Source organism: Trichosurus vulpecula, chromosome 5, assembly GCF_011100635.1.
Source record: "Trichosurus vulpecula isolate mTriVul1 chromosome 5, mTriVul1.pri, whole genome shotgun sequence".
Taxonomy (NCBI): Eukaryota; Metazoa; Chordata; class Mammalia; order Diprotodontia; family Phalangeridae; genus Trichosurus; species Trichosurus vulpecula.
In genome coordinates this window covers 90,027,947-90,047,559 of record NC_050577.1, presented here as the reverse complement: position 1 = coordinate 90,047,559, position 19,613 = coordinate 90,027,947, and the positions used below count along the sequence as shown (strand labels likewise).

At 36.7% G+C, this 19,613-nt stretch overlaps 1 protein-coding gene across 1 annotated transcript in view; it reads left to right on the top strand.

Moving 5' to 3' along the window:
- The window catches only part of DPP6 (dipeptidyl peptidase like 6), a 1,232,953-nt gene that overhangs the window by 823,254 nt on the left and 390,086 nt on the right, over nt 1–19,613 (top strand). Inside the window, exon 5 of the mRNA XM_036759527.1 lies at nt 1,118–1,192. Coding sequence (XP_036615422.1) covers nt 1,118–1,192 — 75 coding nt within the window. The remainder of the gene's footprint in view (nt 1–1,117; nt 1,193–19,613) is intronic.

Sequence of the window (19,613 nt, the reverse complement as noted above, 5' to 3'; positions counted from 1 at the left end):
AATGAGTAAAACCAGGAGAAAATTGTACACAGTAACAGCAGTACTGTAAGATGAGCACCTGTAAATGACTTAGCTGTTCTCAGTGATCCAAGACAACTTATGATGAAAAAATGCTGTCCAACCCGAGAGAAAGAACTGATGGAGTCTGAATAAAGATCAGGGCATACATTTTTACTTTATATTTCTTGGGTTTTTAAATTTTGATCTATGTTTTCTTTTACAGCGTGACTAATATGGAAAAGCTTTGCATGACTACACATGTATATCCTATATAAAATTGCTTGCCTTCTCAGTGAGGGGGGTGGGAAGGGAGGGAGAGAATTTGGCATTTAATTTTAAGAACAATGTTGAAAATTGTTTTACATGTAATTGGGGGAAAATAAAATAATAAATTAAAAAAGAAATAATGAATCTTCCAATGGAAAAATAGAAGTTAAGTTCTCTAGCATTATCACAAGACCTTTCTTTAGTTCAGGGATATTATGGATTAAACGGGTCTCTTTGAATCTAACCACCATGAATACCATCATCTCCAACTTCTAAACCATCCTTTCTCAAATCAATTGGAACTAAGCCCATCCATAAACTGAAGACATATAGAGTCTGTAACCAGCACAGGCAGGTAGAATTAAGTCAAAATAAAAAGACAGATATATAGATAAAAGAGTGCCAAACTCAGGTTAATTGCAGCAACCAGTGGAAGTCCCTGAGTATAAGTGATAAAGCATTCCCTTCCTCAATAGAGAGGTATTAGAGCAGAATTTTGCATGCTTTGTCTGACTCAGTCCTTAGATTTTGTCTAACTGCTTTTCCCTGTTGTGAAAGGAGAGAGCTCAGGAAGGGATGAGGTATATTAGCAAATGACTATGATATCAAAATAATCGAAAGAAATCAATAAGCCCTTGGAAAAATTAGTGAGATGAATATGAGGAATTGAAAATTATTAGGAAAAAGGGGAATTGTTTCATATGACATAATACAAGAGATGTAGTGACCTTATCAGGAATGCTGAGCTGGAATTGAACCTCACCTTTTTTCTCTTGGAGAAATTTGGGAGATAAATTTGTCGTGAATATATTATAACATTTTACACATTCTGTTCTCTTTTTGTTTTAAGGAATCATTAAAAGCTGTCCGATATGAAGTGTCTCCAGATCAAGAGTATGCTCTCTTCTCCTATAACGTGGAACCAGTGAGTATTACTGTTTGGTGTACTAGAGACCCAGGTGTTTCTTCTCTTGCTGCTGATCCATTATTTAGTGAGTTGTTTTGGAACGTCATTCTCTGCTATCTTTGTAGCATAAGGTACTCGGACTGTCATGGGATTGTCTCTCTGTATGTCATACTGCCGTCTAGGAGAGAGGAAGGGTATAAATAACTGCATAGCCCCGCAAAAAATCACTGTCAGTCAAGGAAACATTTTAGAGGATTTTCTTGGGGAGATGGTGAGGATATGTCTCTGTACAAGAATTTATCTTACTCTTTCATGTAATTTTTTCTTGCCATTTCCTCAATCACACCCATAAATTTCTTCCTGGGAACAAAAAGCAACTGCTGGCATCTCCCTCCACTGAAATAATACATTAATTATCATGTCACTATTCGCAGTGCCATAGTTAAGGGCAAGCTATCACTTTCCTTGTATAAATCCCAATTTCCAGCAGGTTATAGATGACTCTTAAATAAAATTTCATCCTGACTCTTCTATAAAAATTCACCTTGAGCAGAGGGCTAGTCTAATCCTCCAAAGGCTGAATAACGTATCTAAATTTCTTTTTTTTTCAGTCTAGTCAGGAAAAAATGCATTTTGTCCCATTATAATTGTGAAATGGCAAAAGACATGGAATTTTATAGAGCTGGGGCAGGCAGATGTTTTACCTGGAAAAGAGTAGAAATTTTTAGAAGAATGAATTTGTGAAAGGAATCACACCATCCAGAAAACAAGGAAAGAGTAAAGTTATGCCATTGCCTTTCTGGTTATCAGAAAATCAGGTTTAAATCTCATATCCTGCCTGTGAGACATTAGACAAGTCACATTACCTCCCTCGGCCTGAATTTTCTTGTCTTTACAAGGAAGAGTTTGCACTAGTTTTCTTGGGCTTTAAATTCTCATCCATCTCTAAATTCTTCTATTAAAATATGTTTGAAAGGGCTTCTATGGTGGTGTAAGTCTAGTCTTGGTGACTTCTGAATGAATTGAAAGCAACCTCAAAGCAGAAAGAAGAGTGATTGAACCATTCTATGGATTTTGTAGCCCATTTCCAAAAAGGCCAGGGTTTTGCAGTTGCATTTGGCAACAAGCAGTAACTCCTAAGAGATGGACCCACCTCCCATTAAAATGTGCTCTTTGGGACTACAGGCTGCTCTCATCCATTCATCCAGGAAATTATGTTAGCTTGTTATAAATTACAGTTGTCTTGAGCTAAGCTATTAGGACTCCAAAACTATGAGGATGAAAACAGAAGATACTGTTTGGTAGTCACTTTTCTTTCCCTCCCTCCAACTCTGGTATAACTCTGGATAACAGCTGGTTTCCTTTTTGCTGGGATACTCAGCAGAATTTACAGTTGTTGCTCTCCTTATACCATGAGAAACTGTGAAATATTACCCCTTCTTCTTTCTCCATCTTCTCCCTAATCTAGGAAAATATCTTATTTCCTAGATATGAAAACACGAAGAGAAGATATGATAGCTTTCTTCATATTCCCTCTTAGCACAGTGCCTGGTACATAATGCTAAATCAATGCTTTTTGATTGACTAGCTGTAATCAAATATTGATAGGATTTTAGAGTTGTAAGGAACTTGAGAAATGTTCTAGTGCAATCTTTAATTTCACAGGTGTTGCAGGTTGCTGGTAAGGCTGGTATATGAAAGGAGTAGTAGACTTGCTCTTTGAGATTCCAGAGGTCAGGCCTAATAGCAATGGGTGGAAGTGTCAGGGAAGCAGATTTTGGCTCAATGTGAGAAAGAAATCTCCTAGCAGTGATGGCTATTCAATAATGAATAGAATCTGGTCTCAGATACTTACTAGCTGTGTAATCCTGGGCAAATCACTTAATCTTGTTTGCCTCAGTTTCCTCATCTGTAAAATGAGCTGGAGAAGGAAATGTCAAACCACTCTAGTATCTTTGCCAAGAAAACCCCAAATTGGGTCACAAAGAGTCAGACAGAACTGAACAACAGCAATGAATGGAACAGACTCACCAGAGAGTGGTTGAGGAAAGGATGAATGGCTATCTGAAAAGGATGTTGTAGAAAGTGTGCCTGCATTGGCTAGGTTGGACTATAAGACTTCTAATTTTAAGACTATAATTCTGTCCCTTGGGAATGCTCTAATCTTGACCTGCCTTATGTCCAAAGTTTCCTTTGTAAGAGGTTCATTAGTAATAACCTTTCAGATTTTTCTGAGTATGAGTTCTCACTGCAGTACAGAGCCATGTCCTAGGATATGTACATGAGCACCTTGAGGTAGTCTTTTCTTTCCATCAACCATTTGCTGGGCTTTTAGAGCCATTTCATAACACATAACTGAAGAGAGTTATTCAGATGAAAACCATGACAACTCTTAAGATTTGGGGAATGTGTTTTCTAATGAAAGTCTAAAGGAATGGAGTCTGCTAGCTTGTACAAGAAAGTGGAAACTTTAAGAAGTTTAAATGTTTTTGTTTATTCGTTTTTCAGTTGTGTATGACTCTTTGTGATCCCTTTTGGGGTTTTCTTGGCAAAGATACTGGAGTGGTTTGCCATTTCCTTCTCTAGCTCATTTTCCAGATGAGGAAACTAAGACAAACAGGGTGAAGTGATTTGCCCAGGGTCACACAGCTAGTAAGTGTCTAAGACCAGATTTGAACTCAGAAAGAGGAGTCTTCCAGAGTCCAGACCTAATACTCTATCCACTGGGGTACCTAGCTGCCCCTTTAAGTGTATATAAGGTTAATATTTCAGTGAGTAAATGGGTCACTATTGTCTGTTTTTAATTTCTTCAATTCAACCAACTCTTATGAAGGTACCTCTGATTGATTAGGCAGTATGAATTCAAAGACAAAAATAAAATAGTCTCTCCCCTTGGGGAGCTTACGTTCTACTTGTGGGGAGATGAGGGGTAGGAGGAGGACTTCATGGTATATCTTGTATGTAAATAAGTTGATATATTTATGCAGTAATATAATCTCACTAAGTAGAGAACTCTAACAAAGTGGGGAATCAGGAAAGAGTCCTGTAAAATAAAGACCTTAGCCGTACTTTGAGGAAAACTAGGGCTTTCAAGAGCTGATGGAAAAGAAATCTATTCCAAACATAACAGGATCAGCAATGCAGAGAAACTGAGGTAGGAGACAGAATTCTGTACAAGGCAAATAGTTACCAGACCAATTTAACCACAACAGAGAATTTAAGGAAGAGAATAATATGACGTAATATTGGAAAGGCAGATGGGAACTAAATTCTAGGATTTTGTATATTATCGTGGCAGCAAAAGGGATTCACTGAAGATTTTTATCCTGCCATCAACCTCGTTTATGTCCTTTTTACCTCGCATGTGGATTTTTATGAGTTATAGAGGAAAGAACATTGATTTCACACTTAGAGGATCTGGGTTCAAATCCCACCTCAGCTCTTGCCTAGCTGAGTGATCTTCGGAAAATCACTTCACCTTTCTTGACTTCATTTTCTATTTCTGTGAAATGAAAGGGTAGGACTAGACTAATTCCAAGGTCCCTTCTAGCTCTAAATTTCTAATGAGCCTAACAGCTGACCTTCATTCTGTCTCTACTCTCAGTCCAATTCATTAGGTATTACTTAAGCACTCAGTGTTTAGAGAATTGTGCTAGGCACTGGGGAGAAGGAAAGTTTAGGTAACACACAGTCCCTGTCCTCATGGAAAGTTAGAGTATTGGCAGATTGTGGAGGGGTTGGCCAAGAGGTTTGAACTTTACTGGGTAGAGATCTTGTAGGAGGTATCTAGAATTGATTAATTTAGATTAGTTGACCTCTAAATCTAAGATTCTAATTCTATTCCTGAGTTTTTATTTGATTGAAGGGTTTTAAGGAGAGGAGAGTGATGACTAGATCAATGCATAAGGAAGATTGGCCTGGCTGTGATGTGAGGCTGGATTTAAGTGGGAAAATCTTAGGCCTAGGAGATAGGAGGAGAGAAAGCATGGACAGAAATAAAAGTTTATAAGTTCCTACAGGGTAAGGGTCATGTTATGTTTTGTAGCATCCACAATGCCTAGTGTTGAGCTAGGTGCTTAGTAAACATTTGTTCATTATTGAATGAATCAGAGCAATATATCAAGCACATGTCAGTATATCATATTTTTAACCTGTGATTGTCATTGTACAGGGAGCCCTCTACTTGTGAGGAATTCCTTCTGATATGCAGAGAAGCATGTGCTCCAGAATTCATCACCTATCAAGACAGTTCCATTTTGGAAGTGTTTCTTTATGTCGAGCTGAAAAGTCTTTCTTTGCAAGCATCCTTTGAGAATGGCTCAACCAATTACTAGTAATGGCAAATATAAAGAACACAAAAATATGGGAATTTTATGTGAAATGATGCTATGTAAAGAAAACAAATAGTCCCTATATATATATTAATTACAATTAAATAATAATAACAGTCACAAAATCATGCAGCAGATGAATTTAGAAGAGGATTTGGAAACAAGATTTCCCTTTATGCTGTATTGTTAAAGTAAAAATGCATATTTAAAATAAAGTGCAACAATAGGAATATTTCATATCCCATTGTAAGTCAACAAATCCTATGTGCACAATGACCTAGAGAGATTATTATAATGTTATGTGAAATGGAAAAGAAACACAAGAACAAATTTTTATTAAGCACCTACTATATGCCAGGCATTGTGCTAAACACTTAACAAATAACAAAAAATTGGGAAAACTTTATGTACAAATGGACTGTGACCTCAGAGGTCATAAGGACCCATTCAGAACTTAATCTTTGCTTGAATCTGGTCTTTTGTTGTTTTATTTTAGGAGCAACATTACTGTCAGACAAATTGAGGTTACTAGTGGTTTATGTATATGTATGTTTATGTATATTTGACCACTGCACTTCAATATAAGTGGTTTTTCTTTGAAATCCTGTGTATTCTGTTTTGATGCATTTTAAAACAATATTCTGAAATGGGGTTCATAGATTTCACCAGTCTATCAAATGGATCCCTGATACAGAAAAGAAAAGAACTTCTGTTGAGGATGTTGCTGGATGACTGTGGGTAAACTGGATTAAATTTCTGGCCCTAACGTTTTCCGTCAGTACTCATCAGGATATTGGAGACAGATGATGATATGTATGCAAGATCTTTGGAAGAAAGATACTCTATACATACAAGAGGTGTACTATTACTATTATTCTCCTAGAATCTAAAGAAAAAAAATTATGTTGTCCTGTTATAAAGTTGAAGACCTAAATTCAAATCTTGCCTCAAACATTTAGTAGTTCTGTGAACCTAGAAAAGTACTTAATCTCTATTAGCCTCAGTTTCCTAATCTGTAAAATAGAGATAATAGTACCACTTTACAGGGTTGTTCTAAGGGTCAAATGAGATAGTATGTACTAGGATTTTGCAAACCTTAAAATGCTATAGAAATGCTGATGATTTCTAATACCTCGATGATTTTACCTTCAAAACATATCTCATATCTGCTCCATTTTCTCCACTCATACAGACAGCCATAGTTTTAGCTCTCATCACTTCTTCTGCAAGATTACAATAGCCTCCTAATGACTTCCTTGCTTCTCTTCTCTCTCCCCTCTCTAATTCATCCTTTACCCAGTTTCTAAATTAATCTTCATAAGGCATAGGTCTGACTATATCACTCCTTTGTACAAAAAAGTCACTGCTGCCTTGATATGGGCAACCCTTATTTCAAATTACATTTACTTAGCCATGTACAAGTTTTATCCCCCAGTAGAGTAGAAGTTTCTTGACTACAGGGAATGTTTTTATTTTCTCTTTGTATCCTCATTGTCAAACACAGTGGCATTTGATGATAATTTATTGAATTGAAGTTCAAGGACTCCCCAGTTTCCATTGAAAACAGAATTAAAGGAGGAAATAATTAGTGTGTTAAGTGTGGCTGCATTTCACATAGTCTAAAATAGATTCTAAATATAAATAAATATGAATAGACATAAAATATATATATATATAAAATATCAATATAAAGATACAAATATAAATAAATCAAATGTGAAAGAGAGGATTATATTACATAAAGGAATTCTACTATAATTTTCTATTGCAGAATTAAAGGTGACTAGATGAAGATTAGAAGAGTTAATGATTTAGTCAGTTTGATCTGATATGTTATCATGCTAAAAGTAGTTATCGGTTTCCACAGATTTACATTTCCATTAGTAGACAGGTATCATACTTATGAAACTTCATTTCCCAGGGTTATCACTAATAAACCCTAGCCTAAATTCCATGATATAGAAACTGAAAAATTGATTTGCAGAGGTCGATGGCCTTAGGCAATTGTTCTTGATACGGAGACAGAATGTGGATTTTTTCATGAATTGGCAGCACTTAGTATAGTCTTTCTCAGTGACTGGCTATGAACAAGCCTAAAACTCTTTCTCCATTTCTGTTATTCTGATGGAAGACACAGTACTGTTTGAAGCCCATGGAATGGACAGTGAGTGAAAGGGATACCATATTTAGTGTATGAGGATAGGGACTTAGACCTGTGATTTCACTGGTAAAGTGGTGAGACCTAAAGCATATAGCAGGGGTTTTCAACCCGAATCTATGAAATTTTGAAAATATTATTTTAATAACTGTATTTCAATATAATTGGTTTCCTTTGTATTCCTGTGAATTTCATGTGATACTTTTTAAAAGGATTATTCTGGTAAGGGATGAATTGGCCTCACAAGACTGCCAAAGGGGTCCCTGACATAAAAAAGTGAAGAATCCCTGTTTGGCCAGGGACGCACAATGATTGTGTCTCAAAGACAGGACTAGAATCTAGGTTTTCCTGATTTCAGAACTGGCCCTCCATTTAGCATGCCGTGCTGCGTCTCATGCAAGAGGTTATTTTGAATAAACCAAAAGTATTTATGAAGCATCTGTTTGTATGTATAGGTACCAGGCAGAATAAACTGGCCACATAGATAAAGGTCCAGTGAGATACTTTATGTGGAAGTACATTGAACACTTGAAAAACACCCTGCAAATATAAGGTGGTATTATTTTTTGGCCCCTGCCCTCTCTAAGCTTACTCTCTAATGTATTGGGCTTACTAATCTTTATGGGAATGGAGTTATACATTGCTTTTCTGAAACTATTTTAGATTATTTTAGTCCCTAGGTCAGTACTCCACAAAGTATAGTCCATGGAATAGTCTAGATTTGCAAATTAGACAATAGTGAAGTTTACAAAAAGTGTATCTTTACCTGTAATTTGGGAGCTCCATCACAAAACCCAAAAATGAACAGAGGAAAAGGCTGTATGGAATAGTTGGTTAACCAGGTCACAACTTCACTAAATTATTGTTTATGGATTTTTGTTTTGTAGCAACAGTGTGAGGTTTGTGTTTATATTTGGACTGGCAAGAGAGACCAGGTAGCCCAAGAAGACTTTAACTATGATGATGTCAATAAAACAAAAAGTTGGATGACCACTGCCCTAGAGTTAAGTATGATAGATTTTTTTTTAACAATCCATATATCTAATCAGATATTAACCCCAAAATCCATATATTTAGTCAGATATTCCAAAAAAGATTTCATTCATTTAAAAACTATTTAAGACCCACTATGTGCAGATCACATAATCAATTGCAAAGGCTTACTTTTTAAAAGTACTTAAAAGTGCTTTTTGAATGAATAAGCCATTTTGACTGTCCTCTCCTCCAAAAGGTCCAACAGTGAAATGCAGCCAACGCATTTACTCTGTGTTAGTTACCACCTCTTTGTATCTTCACCATGAAAAACCTCACCTTCCTTACAATATTCAGCATCATTGAATCATAAATTTACAAGTGGAAGGGCCCTCGGGAGCATTTTAGTTCATCTTTCTTATTTCACAGATGAGGAAGTCAGAAGGCAGGAGAGGTCAGTCACTTGACTTAGGTATCACAGATACTCAGTGTCAGAGGCACTGAACCAGACCTTGAACACCCAGAGATATCAGGTTCAGCCCAAGATCAGCTTATCCTCATATTTTCACACATATAACTTCTCCTTTCTGTCACCACTGATTAGTACGACTGCCCTAGGGAGCTCAAGAAGCTCTAAACATACATGGTATCAAGAGCTCTCCTAGCAAAAACCCTGTGGAGATGGTAAGTATTATTACCCTCATCTGACAGTCTAGGAAACTAAGACTAAGAGAAAGGAAACAGAAACAAGTTGGCCAGTCATCCAGCAAATACATACCTCAGGCCTTAAAGCCGAATCACTCTGGCTTTCACTGATTGTCCCATAATAGGTCCCAGGCCAAGCCCCTTGGTCATTGTTTGGACCCTGATTGCTCAGAATGAATGTAAACAGCAATTATTTCCATTTTGGTCAGAAACCCTGAAGGGCTCCCCTTCTTAGACTAGGTAAAAGAGGCCATTCTTTACCTCATTTCTTTTTTTTTTTGCAAGGCAGGGACACAGCTAGTAAATGTGTCAAGTGTGAGACCGAATTTGAACTCAGGTCCTCCTGACTCCAGAGCCGGTGCTCTGCTCATTGCACCATCTAGCTGTCCCCTTTACCTCATTTCTTACTTAGCCTCAATCACTGATTGGGGTTTCCCTCAAACTGAGACCAGAGAAAGACCTTAGCTTTGTTTTTTTTTTGTATGGTTTGCAAAACTTTTTTATGTAATATATTTAGTTTTCAGCATTGATTTCCACAAGATTTTGAATTACAAATTTTCTCCTCATTTCTACCCTCCCCCCCACTCCAAGATGGCATATATTCTGGTTGCTCTGTTCCCCAGTCAGCCTTCCCTTCTGTCATCCCACTCCCCTCCCATCCCCTTTTCCCTTCCTTTCTTGTAGGGCAAGATAAATTTCTATGCCCCATTGCCTGTGTATCTTATTTTCTAGTTGCATGCAAAAACTTTTTTTTTGTTTTTGAACATCTGTTTTTAAAACTTTGAGTTTTAAATTCTCTCCCCTCTTCCCTTCCCACCCACCTTCCCTAAGAAGTCAAGCAATTCAACATGGGCCACATGCGTATCATTATGTATAACCCTTCCACAATACTCATGTTGTGAGACTAACTATATTTTGCTTCTTCCTAACCTATCCCCCTTTATTGAATTTTTTCCCTTGAACCCTGTCCCCTTTCGAAAGTGTTTGTTTTTGATTACCTCCACCCCCATCTGCCCTCCCTTCTGTCATCCCCCCTTTTTTATCTTCTTCCCTCTTCTTTCCTGTGGGGTAAGATACCCAATTGAGTATGTATGGTATTCCCTCCTCAGGTCAAATCTGATGAGAGCAAGATTCACTCATTCCCCCTCACCTGCCTTCTCTTCTCTTCCTACAGAACTACTTTTTCTTGCCACTTTTATGTGAGATAATTTAACCCATTCTATCTCTCCCTGTCTCTCTCTCTCTCAATATATTCCTCTCTCATCCCTTAATTTGATTTTATTTCTTTTAGATATCTTCCCTTCATCTTCAACTCATCTTGTGTCCTCTCTCTCTCTCTCTCTCTCTCTCTCTCTCTCTATATATATATATATTATATATATATATATATATATATATATATAATATATATATATAATATATATACACCTATGTATATACATACATACACACTCACATATACATATATATACATAAACATATATATATATATATGCATATTCCCTTCGGCTACCCTAATACAGAGGTCTCATGAATCATACACATCATCTTTCCATGTGGGAATGTAAACAGAACAGTTCAACTTTAGTAAGTCCCTTGCAATTTCTTTTTCTTGTTCTTTTTCTTGATTACCTTTTCATGCTTCTCTTGATTCTTGTGTTTGAAAGTCAAATTTTCTATTCAGCTCTGGTCTTTTTCACTGAGAAAGCTTGAAAGTCCTCTATTTTATTGAAAATCCATATTTTTCCTTGGAGCATGATACTCAGTTTTGCTGGGTAGGTGATTCTTGGTTTTAATCCTAGCTCCATTGACCTCCGGAATATCATATTCCAAGCCCTTCGATCTCTTAATGTAGAAGCTGCTAGATCTTGGGCTTTTTCTGATTGTGTTTCCACAATACTCAAATTGTTTCTTTCTGGCTGCTTGCAGTATTTTCTCCTTGTCCTGGGAGCTCTGGAATTTGGTGACAATAGCTTTAAAAGGTAATGATCTCCTACTGTATCCCCCATCCCTACTCATCCTGATCTATATCTTGCCACTGGTCCCAGATGGCTGCAGAGGGGAAAGTGACTTTGCATAGCTCTCCCTTACTTAAATACAATTCACTTGCAAGTCATGGCATCACCTTCCTAATGTCATGGTCCTCTTCAAGAACAAAGAACAAACAAGAACCCCAGGCCACAATTTCTGACTTGAGGTGCTATTTTGACTAGCCATTTCTGTTGAGTATTCAATTAACAATCACTGATGAGAATAAGGATGGGAAAAGTCTGCACATGGTGAAACATCTGGTAGAATTAGGGAAGATTTGAAATCCTGCCAGGAAAATGAGAGGCGACCTGTAATTGTGCACTCCTAGATAAAGGCAATAATTACAGCGTAGAAAAGAGAATACTTTCCTTGACTGAAGCAAAAATTCCTACTCTATTGTTGATGATGCGGACAGTTACGTTCTTGGAGTTATTTTTGTTTTTTATTTGTTTGTTTTCTAAGCCCTGAGTTCCATATGCTATGGAAATGGAAGTCAGTCCACTGGAAGTCAAAAAGGTACACATAAAATATGTACTTAAGAAAAACAAGAAAACAAGATCTCTTTATCTGATTTGTGGAGAGAAGGAAAATTTGTAGCTATCAAATAAGTTGAAGAAATGATTGGAAACAAGATAGATTGAGATGGCTACATAAAAACCCTTGTGTATATAAAATAAAGGAAACATTGGAGAATTATCTTTGTGATAATAGTTAATAATAGCTAACATTCCTATAATGCTTTAAGGTTTGCAAAGCAATTTATACATCTCACTTTTGTCCTCACAACAGACTTATGCTATTATCCCCATTTTACAGATGAAGAAACAGTGACTCAGAGAGGCTTGCAACCAATAAACATGTATTAAGCTCCTAATATATGCCCGGGTTACACAGCTATTTTTTGAGGCAGGATTCAGACTTTGGTCTTCCTGAATCTATGTCAAGAGCTCTATTCATTACACCAGCCACATGGCATATCTGATAAAAATCTGATGTCCGAGATCTGTAAGAAAGTGACACAAATTACAAGAGTAATTTATGCAAGAATATGAACAAATAGCTAATTCTTTAAGGAAGAAACACAGATTGTTAATGATAGCTTTAATTTTTTTTGTATTTTTTACTGTTATTATTAAGGTACTCTGAGCTTCCTCCTTACCACCATCATATTAGAAAAAAGGGTTTAAAATTAGCATGTAAATTTTCACTCAGCCTGAGCACAGTGCTTCAAACACAGTAGGTGTATAATACATATATTTCACTTTGAATTGATGTGAAAAACGTGTGTTATTGGTGAAACTGGGAAGGAATGCAGTTGTCTTGAAGTATACCTCTTGCCATGGACTGTGAGGGTTATAAAATGTATAGTACTTTTGACTCTTTTATTTCCTTCTCAGGACCATAACATAATAACATTACAAGGGGAAAAATTCTCTGTTCAGAAATATTCATAGCAACTTTATTTTTAATAGTAAAGCAAAATGACAACAACAGTAAAACAGGATGAAGCCTAGGTAATGATCAGAAAATACATAAATTATGCAATTATGTAATTAAGTACCACATTATTAAAAATGACAAGAATGCAAAAAAGATGGAAATACTTATATGTAGTGATTCAGGGAAAAGAAAACAGAATGAACAATTATCCTGATTATAATAATACAAAAAGTACCATCTAAAAATCTAATAAGAAAATAGATGAGAAAAGAGATGAGAAAAGAATTCATACAAATAAGATTATTATTTTGCTTAATAGTTTATATATAGGTTGTGTTTGTCCTTCATTTTTGAAGAGGACCATAACATCAGGGAAATGATGACATGACTTGCAGTTGACTTTGATTTGAGTGAGGCAGGGCTATGCAAGGTCATCAGCCTCACTTTCTCCTCCAGAGCCATCTGGATGCAATGACATGGTATTCATCAGGATGACTGGAGACAACCCAGGATGCAATGGGAGACCCTGGCTCAGGCTTTTTCATGTATTCATTTAGAATGAGGTAATGCCCATTCAGTATATGTATGTATGTGTATGTATTAGAAAAATATAAATAGTTTAGAACAGGGATTCTTAACTTTTTGTTTGTCGTGGACACCTTTGGCAATCTGGTGGAGCCTGTGGACCCCTTCTAAAAATTATGTTTTCTTGCCTACAAGTGAAAATAAAAAAAAATTCATTTCTTATCAGAGTCTAATATAAATAGTGGTTCATACAATTTAGTTTATTTTTTCTCTAACAAAAATCTATTTTCTTTCTCTCTCACTCCTCCCACTGAAATAGAAGAGGAAAATAAAATCATTATATCAATCATACATAGTTAAGCAAAACAGATTCCTATGTTTGCTCTGTCAGGTGAAGTCAGCAAGCATTTATTAAGTATCCCCTGTGTGCTAGGCACTGTTCTAAGTGCTAGAGATTCAAAGAAAACCTCCCTTCCCCCCCCAAAAAAAAATTTCTCTGCTCTAAAGGAGCTCATGTTCTGATGCAAGAGACAACATAGAAAGAACTGCATACAAAAAAAGATATAGGCATAGATCAAAAGTTGGAGATAATTTCAAAGGGAAGTTGCTAAGATTAAGGACTGGGAAAGATTTCTTATAGCAAGTGGGACTTCAGCTGAGAATTAAAGGAATCCAAGGAAGTTTTGAGGCAGAAATGAGAAGGAAGAATGGTCTAGGTATAAAGGATAGCCAATGAAAATGCGCAGTTTGGAAATGGGGGATTGTGTGCTAGGAACAACAAAGAACAAATGTAACTGAATCACAGAGTTAGGGGATGTAGAATACAAGGTATAAAAGACTGTCAAGGTAAGAAGGCGGCAAGTTATGAAAGGTTTTTAAAGCCAGTGGATTTTATGTGATCCTGGAGTCAATAGCGAGCCAGTGGAGTTGCTTGGATGGGGGGAGGGTGGAAGGTGAGCAATAACATGATTATACTTGCACTTTAGGAAGATCAGTTTGACAGCTCAATAGAGGCTAGATAAAAAAAAAATCCAAACAATTTGCCTCAATCAGTAATGATTCTTGTTGATAATAGAAAAATAGATTTTAAAAATGCTTTGCCCAGCTCTGTATTAGGTATCATGGGGGCTACAGAAATGGCATTAGATATTCAAGGAACAAACCTACAGAATAGTTCAGGAGAGAAAACTAATGTACATGAAGCCAAAAGCAAGTAGTATTAAATTAAATGTTACAATGTGTGACTATACTCAAGAAGTGGTCGACTAAGCAGGCCAGTTTTCCAAAGAAGAATGCTAATTATCAATGACTAAATGAAAACTTGCTCCAAATTTCTAATAATAGGAGAAATTCCAGTGCAATAACTTTGAGATTTTACTTCACTGTGAAAGGAGATAAGTTTGAAAAGAGCAGAGTTGGGGACAAGATCAGTGGGAAATAAGTTCAGAAGAATAGGCAGCGTTCTTTCTAATCTCATTTAGCCTTCATGTGCAGAAACTTACAAATAACTAATATATTTCACAATATCCAAACAGCTCGTCTTAGCATCTGCCAGTGCTACTGCTTACAGGACAGTTGGACTGATAAAATAACAACAATAATAATGATAATGATAAAATGCTTTGACAAGTTCTACAATTTCTCCATTTTACAGTGAACTTTTACAAGTTGATAAGCCAAATTAACCAGTGAAGTTTGTATACTTGGCAATAAAAGAAATGAAGAGAAGTAAATGAGTAGAAAAATGGTTCTGCTGAGCAACACAGTAAGATATTAAATAGAGAACACTTAATTGCTTTTATTATGAATGGCCAACATTGTAATGTAGTGAAAGAAACATCATTCAGATCCTTCAAGAAACTATTTGTTCTTCAGTTCCACTCTAGATGTCCATTATTGTGGGTGAGCTCGTTACCAGCAATTATATGCAGACTCAAAGCTGATTAATATGAACCTAATTGCTTAGGCCTTCTGAACAGTAATTAGGTTTTAGAGGTTTTTACATAACTATAGAAAGATCATTATCTCTATTTTATGGTTAAAGCATTTATATATAACTAAAAAGTGTAAGGAAATAATTGCTTTTAAAAATAATTTTATTAATGTCTTTTTATATGTCATCATACTTTCCCCCATATTCCTCCTCCTCCTCCCAAAGAGCAATCCCATATAATAAATAGTATTTTTAAAACCAAAACGGAAAAAGAAGAAGAAAAATAAGCCTAACTGATGAGTACATTGAAAAAGGCTGAAAATACATTCAATATACAACTTTTGTTTACCTCCCACCTGTGCAAAGGCGTGAATAGAGTGGGAGTGTCTTCCTAGCTCTTCTTTCAAGCCATGCTTGGAACTAATCATTGTTATAACTGAGCACTAGTTCTATTTGTGATTTTCCTGAGTTCTAGTTTCTGTCAGATAAAATGATATTTTAAAAACCCATCTTATGTTAAGATGTGATCCAAGATGTTGCCAATAATATCACACATATTGTAGCTATAAAACAATTGGAGTGGGGGTGGAGGGTGTAAAATTAAATAGACTTGCCCATTTCTAGAAACAGGTCAGCACATGCTTATGCCTTGATTTCAGACAAATCAAATTATTTTTTCTTATGAGAGCAGAGTGTCTTTTTTGGAATTTAATTTCAGAATGTTCTTATGGTTGAGGAGGTAAGGAATTAGAGAAATGGAACAGGAAGCAAAAAACATGACTTGAGGTTTAAACTCTGCCCCTGCCCAGCCATTGGACCTTAGGTATATCTTCACCTCTCTTAATCTGTTTTCTTGCATAGACTCTACCATTCTTGGATTTCATGAACTTGAGGGCCCCAGGACTGCTATTTCTTATGATAGTCCCACTTTTTTCCACATTGGCAAGACAAACTACTGTATATGATTTGCAAAATTATATGAAACTTTAGTGAGCAATGTTTGCTAGTTAGCCTTCTCAAATTATTATACACTTCTCTATTTACACGTTGTATGCTCCTGCCCAGATCTAGCATAGTGATTGTACGTAGTCAGTGCTTCTTGTTGAATTGGTTTATCCATTACCTCTAATCCATTTCCATCTTTTGATGTGATTATGCTTTAAGGAATTATTATAAAATTTTGAATTCTGCCAAATACTATAAAATATTGTCTGCAGGTAGTTACCAGTCTGGTAAATTGTATAATTGTGTTTAATAGGTTTCTAGTTTGGATTACATCAGCAACTACTATTTTTCCCTTACAGAAATTAGTAAAGTTGAATGGTAGATTCCAAAATTGGGTGTTACCTGTTTAATGAATCTGACTTAGGGATATCACTCCCTTCCTCTTTCCAAACTTCAGCTCTAGATTTCCAGCAATCCCAATCTACATCTCTACCTAGATGCTTTGTTAACTCTTCAAACTCAAAATGCTCCAAAATGAACTCATCATCTTCTCTCCTTAACGCTCCTCTTCCCAATTTGCCTGTTTCTCTTGATGCAATAACAATCTTCCCAGCTACCCAGGCTTCACACCTCATTTTTAAGATCTTTGACTCTTACCTCTCCCTCACCTCCCATATCCAATCTATTGCTATGACCTATAATACAATCTATTGCTTAGCAATAAGAGACAGTGAGATACAGTACAAAGAACACTGCTAGATGTGTGACCCTGGGCAAGTCGCTTAACCCTGATTGCCTCCCAAATAAATAAATAAATAAATCTTAAACAAAACAAAAGAATTTTAAAAATGAAAAAAAGGAAGAAAATTGGCTGTGATATTGGAATTCAAACCTTGGCTATACCATTTAATACTTGTGCTATCTCAGGCAGGTCACTTAACCTGAGTTTGTTTCCTTCTCTTTATCATGGGATTAATAATTCTGGCACTATCTGTCTCACATGGGGTTTTATGGGAGTCAAATGAGATAGTATATGTAAAGTGCTTTGAAAATCTTTGTGTTATTTAAAAATAAACTATTGTTCTCAATAATACTATCCTTAGAATCAGGAAGACCTTGATTCAAGTCCTGTCCCTCACACACACCAGCTGCTATATAACCTTGATCCAATCACTAAATCCCTCAGTGTCCCCCCGCAACTCTTTCACAGTGATTGAGGAGTTACAATGGTGGAGGAAATTTTCACATTAGGAATATTGCCCTATTGATGAAGTCATGGGGCCAAAAAAGAAAATCTGTGATATTAAAATATACACAGTGGGTCAATAGACCTATTATGTAAATTAATTCCAATCTTTTATAGGTGAGAAAACTGAGACCAAATGACATTGTGACTTGTCCAAAGTTACACAGATAGTAAGTGGCAGAGCTGGAATTTAAACACAGAGCCAACCTCTGGCTTCAAACCCAATTAATTTGGAGAGAAAAATCAGCCTGCTCCCCACTTTGAGGAAGTATTGTCTCTGTATATGTGGTGACATTCCCCAAGCTGCCTAAGCTATTAAGAGGGCAGGAAAGTTGACCTTCACACAATTGCTATGCCCCTCCTCCTTATCCCCCTATCTCCTCTCCTCCCCCTCCAAAAAAAAAACCCAAAACAGTGAGGGCCTCTCCCCTGTGAAGCAGGAAATAAATGACAACTTGGTGGGCCAGTTCTGAAAGACTGATGAGACCTGCCATAGACTAAGCTTCTAAATTCTGTTAGTTGTCTTGCAAAATTTGTCTTTTGGGTCACAAAAGGGACATACAAAAATCCACCAGTACTAACATAAAAATAGCTCAAGTGACATTTGATGCCCTGATAAGTAAAGCAGACTTATTACAAAGGCTACTGAATCTTCCCCAGGGTACAGTCACTAACTCAGATCCATGATTACATGATTGTTTTTGTGGAATTAATCATGACAGAAATAAGCCTTTATGTTTTATTATGAACACCATTTGACTGCTTCATAGAGCTAGAGTTTCTAATTTCCTACTTCTACCCCATATGCCTCCATTGTCCCAAGCAGGAGTAAAATATTGGTGGAGGAAACAGTGTCAGAGAGGCTAGAGCATGCTGGTCAGGTGAAGAGAAGGAAGCATAACAATTTAAACTCACCAACATTTATTAAATATTTACCATGTGCAGAGCACTTTTCTCTAAGGATTAGGACAAAGAGTTTAAATAAGATGTAGTCTATACCTTTGTGGAGCTTATAATCTAGTAGGAGGATATGAAATAAAAGTCACTATTACACAAAATAGAACAGCAGCATCTGAGAGTCCTATTCAGGGGTCTAAGAAGAAAGATCCAACTGGGAAACACTTCACAGACGAAGTGGTATTGGAAGTGGAATTTGAACCAGGTTTGGAAGGATGGGTAGCAATTCATCTGGCAGAAGTGATGAGGGAGTAATGACATTCCAGCCATGAGAAATGGAATGAACAAAGGCAAGGGGGCAGAAAAGCATGGCGTGTGTACAGAGAACATCCAAGAGTCTAGTTTGGCTGGAGAATAAAGCATATGGAAGTGGAATAGTAAGAAGAAAAGCTGGAAAGGGAGAGTGGGGCCCAGCCATGAAGGCTTTCCCTTGAATGCCATGCTAAGGAGTTTAGGCCTAATGACCCCTGAGATCCCTTTCAGTCCTAAGATTCTCTGAGTTTGTGATTCCATAAGTCATAGGGGACAATTGAAGGATTCAGAGCACAGGAAATACTTAAGTGGTCTAACACAGTGGTTCTACCAATGGCAAAAACTAGGAGTGTAATGAAGATAGGGGCAAGGGTAATGTGAATCATAATGGGCAGCTGCCTCTGGAGCAACTGGCGTATAGCAAAAAGACAGCATCGAGGGACAATTTTCAATGATTTTCTACATTGCGCTTGTGTTTTTAATGCCCAAAGATTCCTTTCTCTGTGGCACAAAAGTCTATATGATGTTGGATAGAGGTTGTTATAATGGAGTCTGGGGCCTTCAGAAGATGGTCAGCTCTTTCCCTGCCCCACCTGCTTCCTTTAACTCAGCTCAAACATTGTCTTCTGCAGGAGCACTTTCTCGTTCCTTCCCATCACAACCACCACCACTGCCATGCCTTCCATCTTTGATTACCTCTCATTTACTGTGAATATATCTTGTGTGTATGACTTTTAACATGTCCCCCAGTGAGAACATATGTTCCTTCAGGGCAGGGCCTGTTTGTGTCCCTGAGACTTAGCCTAGGGCCTGAAACATTGTAAATGCTTCTTAAGTGCTGGGTGATTGACTGTAGCCATGTAAGACACATGTTATTGTGTATTGTAACTTTTTGTATTATGGTCATGTCTCTTAAAGCTGAAGAATAGTTTTCTGAATGAAGT